The 11,022-nt window shown below is 40.7% G+C and overlaps 1 protein-coding gene across 1 annotated transcript in view; it reads left to right on the top strand.

The window, feature by feature from the left end:
• The first annotated feature begins 42 nt into the window (after window positions 1–42).
• LOC103174570 (retinol dehydrogenase 10) overlaps window positions 43–11,022 on the top strand; it is a 37,512-nt gene continuing 26,532 nt past the window's right edge. The window contains exon 1 of the mRNA XM_007886986.2: window positions 43–706. Coding sequence (XP_007885177.1) covers window positions 257–706 — 450 coding nt within the window. The 5' untranslated portion in view covers window positions 43–256. The remainder of the gene's footprint in view (window positions 707–11,022) is intronic.

Genomic DNA, 11,022 nt, shown 5'->3' with positions numbered 1-11,022 from the left:
ACACAGGCACAACACAAGCCCCTCCCCACACACACTCTCACACGCGCGAAAAAACCCCCCCCCCAAACGTAACCGGGGCTGTGCACCTCACAACCAACCAAAACATCCTCTCACCTCTTCCAGACAAAAGGCATTTGCTATTTATATCTCTCGCTCTCTCTCTCTGTGTGTGTGTGTGTGTTTGTGTGTGTATATATATATTTGTGTGTGTGTGTGTGGTAGTGGTGGTGGTGTTGTTGGGTTCGCCCTCTCGGCTATGCATATCCTGGTGGAGTTCTTCGTCGTGACTTTCCGGGTGCTGTGGGCTTTCGTGCAGTCCGCGGCCAGATGGTTCATCAAGCCCCGGGAGAAGAGCGTGTGCGATCAGGTGTGCCTGATCACGGGCGCCGGCGGCGGGCTGGGCAGGCTCTTCGCCCTGGAGTTCGCCCAGAAGAAAGCCACCCTGGTGCTGTGGGACATCAACCAGCAGAGCAACGAGGAGACGGCCGAGAAGGTGCGGCAGTTGGGCGCTCGAGTGTACACTTACACTTGCGACGTGAGCAAACGGGACTGCGTGTACCGCACGGCCGAGCTGGTGAGGAGGGAGGCGGGAGGGGTGGCCGTGCTGGTCAACAACGCAGGTGTCGTGTCCGGCCATCACCTGCTGGAGTGTCCGGACGAGCTCATCGAGAGGACCATGATGGTCAACTGTCACGCTCACTTTTGGGTGAGTTTTTCCACACACCCTAACCCCCCCCCCCGAGAGTGACTCCAGTGTGTGTGTGAGTGTGTGTTTTATACACATATATATGTGTGTGAGTGTGTTTCATTTATATATGTGTGTGACTGTGTTTCATTTATATATGTGTGTGACTGTGTTTCATTTATATATGTGTGTGACTGTGTTTCATTTATACATATGTGTGTGTTTCATTTATACATATGTGTGTGTTTCATTTATACATATGTGTGTGTTTCATTTATACATATGTGTGTGTTTCATTTATACATATGTGTGTGTTTCATTTATACATATGTGTGTGTTTCATTTATATATATATATATATAATGTGTTGTACAGTTGATTTCGTAAAGTCCTGTCAAACACACACACACAAAAAAAAAGTCCTTTGAGGATTTTTTTTTAAAAAAACGAAACTTGCAATCATCAAAGTGTGAGTGTTTTTTTGCGGAAAAAAATGTGTTTGTGACTGGTGTTTTGTTACTTGAAATGATCGAAGTGCGACCACCAGCCCCAGAGAGTGGAGTGGAGGAGTGGGGACTGGGGGGTGGGGGGTGTGGTGAAAACTAGAATTATTTCACGTTAAAAAGAAAATAATATAATTGTGTTTGCCACAGGCTGAGAGGTGTGGGCTGTGGCATGTAAGTGTAGGTGCTGTGCTGGGGGGGGGGGACACTATTCGGGATCAGGTGCATGTGTGAAGGAGGGAGAGAGGAGAGAGAGAGAGAGAGAGAGGGGCGAACCAATCGTAACGAAGGCGGTGGAATGAATAAGTCTTTGGGGCTGTGATTTGCTTTGTACATTTGAGCACTTCAGTGCATGTCCCTCTCTGTACTCTCAACCCATGGATAGTCACTGCAGAGAGGGGCCAGTGCAGGGTTAACTGCAAACCCCACAGCAGTAACGCACCGCCAGAGTCCAGTCTCAGATGCTGGAGGTGTTTTGGTACCTTGGACTGTTTTCTCTCTCTTTTTCTCTCTCTTTCTCTTTTTGCAAGAGAGAGAGGGTGCAGAAATCGTCCGTGGACGCGACGGGGCTCAAATCGACGTTCCTCGTATCATTAATGATTAACCTGACCTCGTTTCCACGGCTCTGTCGGCGCAATCCCTTTACGAACCGTGGCTGTGTGTGAGTGTGTGGTGTTGTGTGAGTGTGTGGTGTTGTGTGAGTGTGTGGTGTTGTGTGAGTGTGTGGTGTTGTGTGAGTGTGTGGTGTTGTGTGAGTGTGTGGTGTTGTGTGTGTGTAGGTGTGTGCAATGGGCTATGTTTTGCCAAAGACCTTTCGTTTCAATTAAATGGCAAATGCACAGGCGTCGTGGAAGTTGCAAAGGGGGTGTGCACTATTATGTGGAATAGTTTCTCATGCTCACCAAAAAGCTTGGGAAATGCTAAGGATGCATTTTGACCCCCCCCCCCCCCCCCCTTTTCCTCAACTCGTTGGTGAAACTGTTGGGCAATGTAATGATAACATTAAAATAGGTGCCTGTAACACCCCCCCCCCCAAAAAAAAAAAATCCGCTTATATAAACCAGCGATCTTACTTTAATGATGTTTTTTTGTGCACTCTGCCTGCATGGTCATGAGTGGCGTTTTGCACAGTTTTGCAGGGTTGTTGGTTGTTTTTTTTTTGGACTGACTGGGGGGAAAAAAAAGGAATGCGTTAAAGTCGGTGATGAATGAAATGCTGGGAAATGAATGAAATGAAATGCTCTCTTCGGCTGTGCTGTTAAACACCAGAAGGAGAGGAGGCGACGCAAAAAGATCCCAAGCACATTTTAAGACTCCCCAAGTATACCTTCCTAATGTGCATTAATTAATTAACGTGTTAACTTGAAAATATAAAAGCAATCGTAGTACTTATTACATACTTGTTTTATGTGTAGCCCCTTATCGCGTCGTCGGAACATCTCGAAGCACTTAGCAGGATTTAGTGTAAAGCATAGTGAGCGCCCATTCGTAGGTGAACCAAAGTCGGTGTGTAGTGTACGAAGTTAATGAACTAACATAACAGCCTCTTGACATTTGGAGAATTTTATTTTAATTCTATCTGCGATCTGAACTGTTGATGTTAGTGAGGTTGACAAATTTCTTTTATAGATTTTTGTGTGTGTATGTGTGTGTGTGTGTATATATACTGTATATAAGAATGGAAATTTCTGTGAAACAAGGTAAACCACTAGACTGCATAATAATAATCCTCACATTTGATATAGCGCCTTATCGTGTCTTCGAGACGTCTCAAAGCGCTTAGCAGACTATACTGTAAAATGTATTGACTGTATTTTTAGGGAGACTGGCAGGAGTGAACCCAATTAATGATGTGAATAGCCATTTCTCTGGTGTGTAAGTAACATGGTGTTCAGAGAACAGATGTTATACAATTCCAAGGTGCTTTTTTTTGTTTTAAAAAAAGTTTCAGTAGGAAAAAACTGGGGAAGGGGGGAGTTTTTTTAAAAAGTCACCAGTTGATGATTTGTTGTTCAGTAACTGGAATATGGGGAAAACCTGACCTTTTCTCAGCATTGAGCTGAGTGAGGTTGATGCTGATGAGAATTCCTGATCTAACTACATTCAAAAGATAAACAAATCCTATCACATCTGTTTGGATTCTGCCAAGACCAACATGATGCATACAATCTAGATTGCGATTGTAACTTATTCCGGTCAGACTTAGGCTTTATAATGAGAGTAACTTCAATAAAAGTGCTAAGATGCACTTAATTATCTTGACTCAATGCCCATGGGTTTAATAAACCCAACCCTTCATCTCCAGTGTTTCTTGCTTGGATATCAAGATCTTATAAACGTGAATTAATTGAGTTAGACTTTGAGTTCTTTTTTTTTGTGGGGGGGGAAGTCCCTTTTTGAAAAAAAAGTGACATACAGTAAGTAAAATTACATCATAACCTGAAAGAAACCAATCTGTTTATATCATAACGCTTGACCTTAAAACCTAGCCATGTCTTTCAACGCAGCATGTCATCACCTCATAACTATGGTTTAAAATAATAGTGCCCAGTTCTTTTTCCTACTGAAACTATTTTTAATTAAAAAAAAGCAACTCGGAATTGTATAATGTCTGGTCTGATGGGAGAAATAGCTGTTCACATCATTGATTCGGTTCACTCCTACCCTTCACTCTCCCCTTGTGTAGTGCAGTCATTCTGAGAGTTTATCTTGTTACAGCCAAGTGGGTGGCTGTCTGTCTCGCTATCTCTGATCATTACAGGCTTTGCAGGGACATCAATTCTGGCCTCTCTAAAAGTATTGCATCGCAGCTCGATGGGAAGCAAATGTCGAATTTTGTTTTAATGCCGGGGGGGAACCTTGCGGACTCTTCCAAAAAGTCAGTTGTGTTTTGACTGCTTGAAATAAATGCCTGTTCAGATAAACTACTCCAACCAGCCATGTGGTTGTCAGACAGTCTGCAGCCAAACCAGCCTCCTGCTTTCTGGGCTCTTCTCTTGCTGTTTAGGCTGTTTTATTCTCTGCAAATGACTGACTAAACTGGACAATTCTTGTTGGAAGTTGCTGCCTCCAGAAGCTAATTTCAACCCATTCATTCCATAATGCACTCGCTTCCCAACTACTTATTCCCACTGCCTGGCGTGTTCCTACTCTGTGTTAAACACAGCTATCAGTGTTGTGTGTTTTTGTATTTTATACAACATTAGCACAGGATTATTCTAATCTTAAAGGTGGTCGGTGGTATGTATAACCTGAATGTTATGTAACTCGGGCTACCTCACTTAACAAGAGAACATTGTTGGGAAATGTGTTTTAATTTTTTAGATCCAGTAGGTGGCATAACTGCAGTAGTGTGCTAAGGTTTCATCAAGCGGCTACTTCAGCCGATTCAGTCATTCCACTTCAATTCACCATTTATGTTACTGCGTGGAACCATCTTGAACAGAGCAAGAAACAGATCCGATTTGGACCAGTCACTCGGGGCAGGGAGTCATCCCATTCAGCTCCTGTTAACCCTGCAAGCCAAAGCCCTAACGGGTAATGTGGTCCTAGCTGGACAAGCAACGGGAAAGCTTGCCAGACAGATATCAATGGCAGCTATGTGGTTTCAGCTGGTTAGATTCCAGCAGTTAACCCAACACCAAATCATAGGTTCTGGGGCCCCAAGTCTTGGCTCTTGGCAACCTGCACCTAATACTTCCTGGAATTAGGTAAGCAGGATGCATCGCTCCAGGGAGAGAGAGCGCATTCCATTCCAACAATCTATCTCTGGGATTTCCATGTGTAGGTAGGATGGACCAAAATCTCAGCTTGGTTTGGATACTCTTAAGCATGGTGATGGGTTTCTGCATGTGTCAGACACCCGGTTGACCAAAAAAAAAGTCCAATGAAAAGTTAGCAAGGCAACCAAGGAAGGCATCTCATTCTATGTCACTGATTTACTTTGGTGGGTAGGCAATGAACTTTCACTTTCAGCATGCATTAAGTGTGGCTCAACAGCGTTCTGGACATGGAAAGCAATCCTACCCAAACCAACCAATAGATGTTTCTGGGGTGGAGGAGTTTCATTAATGCTGAGGGGCTACCCTTCAGAAGGTTCATTTCTTGTCCTGCTTATAATAGAACTAAACCAGTGCTTTTCCCATGTCCAGGAGTAATCATTTAGTTTTTTTTGTTGGCGTACTATCATGTCTTTCATACTTTGCTTTAAATGGTCTGTATTCAATTCAAGACGAATCCTGGTGTGTGTGCAATGCTTGACCTGAGCTCAGGCTAATAGTGTAGTTTGCTTTAAAAGTGAACCTTGGATCTTTTGTTCTGCGTGGGTCAGTTTGTTGTGATTATTCTTGAAATGTACAATGGGGGCATTCCCAGCCTCCTGAAGGAATCTCAACTACAAAAGGAATTTGTATTCTGAATTTACAATAAACCAGTGAAGTGTGACCTTATGATGGTGTCGATAGAGCTGCAGCTTATGGTCCAGGATGTTTGTTTCAAATCCTGGTCCATGCTGTGTTTCCTGGCCTCAGCCAGTGCTGCATGGGTAGGCTAAATTGGCTCGGTTGGGTAGATTAAAATCAGTCAGGTTTCCTGCCGTTGGTCCCTCTTCAGCACCCTCTACTGTTAGTTCATGTGTGGGAGCTGGATATGGAGATGTCAAGCACTGCTGTGAACAAGGCTCACACATGAACAGTGGCCACTTGACCATAGGAATTGCTGAATGAAAAAGACCAAGATTTTTCTACCATACTGGTAATTGCGTGCTCCAATAATGGAGATGTTGATGGCAGTCAATTCTATTGCCCGTGGAGCAGCACCTAAGCATGACGAATCTGGGGACCAGGAACAGAGATAGAATCCAACGGGCCATACTGAGTTCAATTTGAGAAGTCATTAGGTAAAAGGTTGGAGAATGTGGATCTTAAATTACACAACAATTTTTTTTGCTATATTTGATTTTTAATACTTATTTATACTGGTGGGAACAAATTGGAGAAAGCAGACCTTTAGTTGTAGGGCATGTTTCCCAGATTCATATTAAAGGCATGTACAATTCTGTAATGTTGGTGTTTTGAACAACTTGTTACAATGGTACAATGATCAAGGGAGCAGCTATTCTGAAGGTTATTCAGGTCCATACAGAAAGTCTGTCTGAAATGTTTGAATGCAAATAGCCAGTGTCTGATTACAGCAGCAACAACATTCAAATGGAACAATTGCCATGATCTACTTTGCTTGCTATTATAATTATCAAGAATTGCGCCAAAATGAAAACATGCCTTCAAATTACTTATGGGTTCAAGCAGCCAGGTTTTGTACTATGTCTAAATGTACGCCAATGATAGAAAATGTTGTGGGAAGGTTAAATAAAGATGGGAAAGTAACAGCTTGGGGCTAAATCAATCTCCATTATTTCAAAGATTTTGAAGTCTGCACCTTTGCAGTTCATTTGTGAAGAGTCCCAACTGGTAATTTATGCCTCTTGAATTTAGTTTGGTGTATCATTGTTAGTAGTGGATTGATTGAAGCAATCGTTTGGTCATGGATACCTCATGCAAACCAATCACAGCACAGCGTTCCCTGGTGAGATCTGATGATGGTGGCTGGCACCCAAACTTCAAGGCTCATACATGATGAATGGCCACTTGGAGAACTGGAGAGTGGTTGATCTCTGGAATCGTTTCTCAGCATGAGCAAGAGTGAAGGGTAAGAACCCAAATGGTAAGAAGTGCAAGTCTCCGTATGAATTGGTAGAATCTGCTCATTGGGTAATTGCAAGTGGTCGTACTTTGAAATCGACAGCCTCTAACTTCTAACCATAATGTTTGCACATTTAAACAATGGGCTGATTTAGAGCCATGGAATTAGCAGATTTTTATTTAATGAACACACATGCTAGATCTACACAAGTATCTTCAGCATAAATTAACAACCATATTAAAATGCTAAATATTATATTGACAGCCTTACCAATGTTACCACAGTCCCTTTTAATAAATAATTTTCCACTTAATTTTTGTGTTTTCTGTTGACTTTATACCTGACAATTCAACACCAGTGTGCCTGCATCCACTTCAGATCTTGGAAGAATCCGTGTCTGTCAACACCTCTTCTCATCCCCTACAGCGCCTAGCCTCCTTGCCTTTATCTTTTAACATCAGCAGCCAAACCAGGCTCCATCCACTACCTTTTCCATTAATATAGTAACAATCCTAATGCAGTCTGATTTTAAATGTTAGCCGTTTTTGAACATCTTACTCCAGTGCTTAAGTCAAAATTTTCTAATGAGTAGGTTTATCATCTGATAGACATCAAATTGAATATTAAAAGGCCTTTTCATTCCCCAAACCCTCCCTAAAAACTGACAGTCGGCAGACCTTGCAATTCTATTCCCAGTAAGGTACCCCAAAGTGCTACAGTCCCTTCATTTGGGGCAGAGCAATTAACTACTGTCTTACAGAAATTATTATATTCTGTTTTACAATTGCACAATAAGAAAACTTGGAGAGGATGGCTTCCCAGTTGCCAGCTCCTTTGGGACCACGGCCAGGAGTGTTTAGTGATGGCTCATCCAGCTTCCCCCTGATTCCAGGAAAGATCCTTACTTTGCCCTGTATCTCCCACAGCGCATTAACAGATGGAGAATGTCACCACTATCTCAAATTAAATTTCAAACAGGATAGTTATTCAGAAACTCTGAACAACCGGTTTGGTATTTCAGACATCAATCTTGCATTTTCAATGCAGTATCTTTAACTAAGCTATTGGAGATCATATTTGAGACTACATTTATTTATTGTTTTAGTTATGGCATAAGAATCTGCAGGAAGTTCCAGATCCTTTTGTCATGCTGCTTTGTGAAAATTATTTATTAATGATATGTTCATGGGATTGAACATCATTAATTATTCAGTTTGCCAATTTAGATGGGAATTAGGGCAACTAATTGCAAGTTGTAATTGTTAATACAGTAATTGCTAATTGCCTACAAATACACAGGTCACTATAAGAGGCATCCTATAAATCGCTTTGAGATGTCCTGACGTGAAAGGTAGTATATTAAACATATTATTACAAGAGTACATAGGCAATATTTATTAGGGTAGTTTCAGTAATCCTGATTTAAAATATAACCAATGCCACAAGCGTCTTCATGATGGAATCTTTCATGGCAAGAGATTGCTGTAACACCACAATTATTTCTTCTAAACTTTAAAGTGAAAGCTGAGGTGTCCATTTGTGTTCCATCAACTTTATGGCTTGAGAATAACAATTGGCAAAGAATAGATTCAGTGATAACACTTCTGCAGTAACACAATGAGGAGGAGGGAAAGAACAGTTCCGCTCTCAACATGCAGTATAAACTATTTTGCTTCAGATTGGTAAGAATGGTCCATGTTTATAAATGAAAAGTTTAGTTCAACAGCATTAGATGTATTGGATATTAATAATTTCTTGAATGATTTTAAATTGTGAATTTTACTACAATGCTGAAACAAATCAATACATCTGGTGGTGTGAAGATTATGTTTAATAAAAAACATTTTTGGGAAAGAGAAACTGAATTTCCTGTCAACCTGGCGCAGACGGCAGTACTCTCGCCTCTGAGGAAGAAAGTTGTGGGTTCAAACCTCACATTGGGACTTGAACAAATTCTACAGGATCTTGGGAACTATGTCCTCTATTTTTTCCCAGATATTTGAATCCAGCTATGCACTTTTCTAGGTTCAAACTGGCCAGATCCAAAAGGGAACAGGAATCCAGGGAGAGTGGGAGCTTTATATGAGCTTTAAAAGAATATGTAACAATAATAAATTGGTCATTTTCAATCTATGACTGTTTGTGGGACATTGCTGTGCGCAATTGGCTGCCCCGTTCGCCCACATATATACAGTCAATTCAGTTTACAGTGTGTTCTGTGAAGCGCTTTGGGACGTCCTCCCGACATGAAAAGCGCTATATCAAATGCAAGGATTATTATTATTATTACCTAGCGTATAATGGTCTTCAAATGTTCTTCAAACTGAATCAAATATGCAAACGTGTGGAATTCTGAAATTCTGCATGAATCACTGCAATTCAATCTATTGTCATGAGGTTTTAGTTCAAGGCATCACTATGTAAAACACACTAGCTGTGCCAGTACTTTTTACTTTACACCATCATTCAAAATGCTAATTCTGAATGCAAGAATTCTGTCACAAGAAACTTAAGCTTACAGGAAAAACACTATACAGGATAGATATTTTCTGACATTAGCTCAGAAGATTCAAATCCCATGTGGGAGTTGTTGGCTAGAAAATGGAATCTTTTGTTCTAAGGCTTTCTTAATATGAGAAACTATGAGTTTGCTACTTGAACTAAATTAATTAGTCAACCAGCCTTACATTTGGCAAAGTGTACAAGTAGGGCAGGAAAGCAAATTAGACCAAGGGTTTATTACTGAGATCTTGACACCAAACATCTTCCATTTAGGCTTCAGGACTGTTTCCTATGTTAGAAGTTTTCACCAGAGATTGAAGGAAAAAATGTCAGGCTAGTGCCTTCCCACAGCAACTACTGTTAGACAAATGCAACCAAACCAAGGCTCCAGGAAGTGATGCTGTGTAATACAGTATTTAATCTTTTTACAATCAAACTTCTCACAATTGAAGAACATATTTCCTCAGCTTGGAAGAAGTTAACTTATTGTGAATTTAGAATGTGTGGTTGGTTGCGTCAGATTCCTAGTGAGTAATCCTCAACATTTCCCAGCCCTGTGAGATAGTGAGGAAAGCAGTAGTCGAAAGAACAAACACAATTCTGTTAATTGTATTACATGAGGATAAAAAATGATCAAATTTTGATGACTAAGCATGTCTCACAGTTTAACAATTTAGCTCTTAAACCGTTCAAGTGATATGCAGTAGCATTGCCATCTTCAGCTCCCATTTCAGTACAAAGGAAATTGGAATATTGTCCATTGTAATCTTATTTTTTTTGTGTGGGGGGAAGAGAGAAGAATGTAAAGCCAAAAAGATTGGCCACAGATTGCTCTACAACAATGTGTTACAGTGCTTATAATGAAAGTTGTTGAATTGTTAACGCCATTAAATGTTTGGTAAGAAGTATGTCCAAAGTCTTCAAGTTAAAAGCACCTGCCTTAATTATCTAACCTACTGGTTGTCTCTTCTGTAGTTAAATAACCTGTGCTTCAAGTTTCTACATTTTAACTGATTTTGGGGACTATGAAAACAATAAAATCACCATGAAGAGAAAAGAATAATTGAATTTATTTAATTTTCCATTCAGTATGAAAATCGTACTAGTTTTAATTTTGTTAAAATAACCTCCTGGTAGTTTAAATGGCCAATGGGGGAATTAAAATTTTGGTTATAGTGAAACACAAAACCAGGCGACCAATTTCATTCTTTACATTTTCTGGTTTGAGCGACGGGATTAGAAAGGCCACCAATATGAAACTGGGATTTTAGGAGACAACTGCTGTCCTTTGCCATTTCATGTTAATGTCGTTGAGTGGGAAATGCAGGCAGTACTTTAACAAGACAATGATTTGAATTTGTCAAAGTAATGGATTATTGTCTATAGAAAGTTGAGTTCAACTATAATGCCTTTTTTAAATAAAAAGAAAGAAAGCGTGCTGAAAATCCACAGTAGTTCATCAAGATCAGATCCAAAAGAGAAAGATGTGGCGCATTTAGGCATAAACCTAATGTTAGATCTTAAACAGTGACCTGAGTTACACTACTGCTTCTACACAACCCCCCCCCACCCCCCAATTTAAACCCAGCCGAACCAGGTTGGAAGATGTGAAGTTTTTAAAAAAACACACAC

The sequence above is a fragment of the Callorhinchus milii genome, unplaced genomic scaffold, assembly GCF_018977255.1.
Source record: "Callorhinchus milii isolate IMCB2004 unplaced genomic scaffold, IMCB_Cmil_1.0 Scaffold2, whole genome shotgun sequence".
Classification (NCBI taxonomy): domain Eukaryota; kingdom Metazoa; phylum Chordata; class Chondrichthyes; order Chimaeriformes; family Callorhinchidae; genus Callorhinchus; species Callorhinchus milii.
Note: the sequence above shows the minus strand (reverse complement) of the source record. Positions and strands in the feature narration are given on the sequence as shown.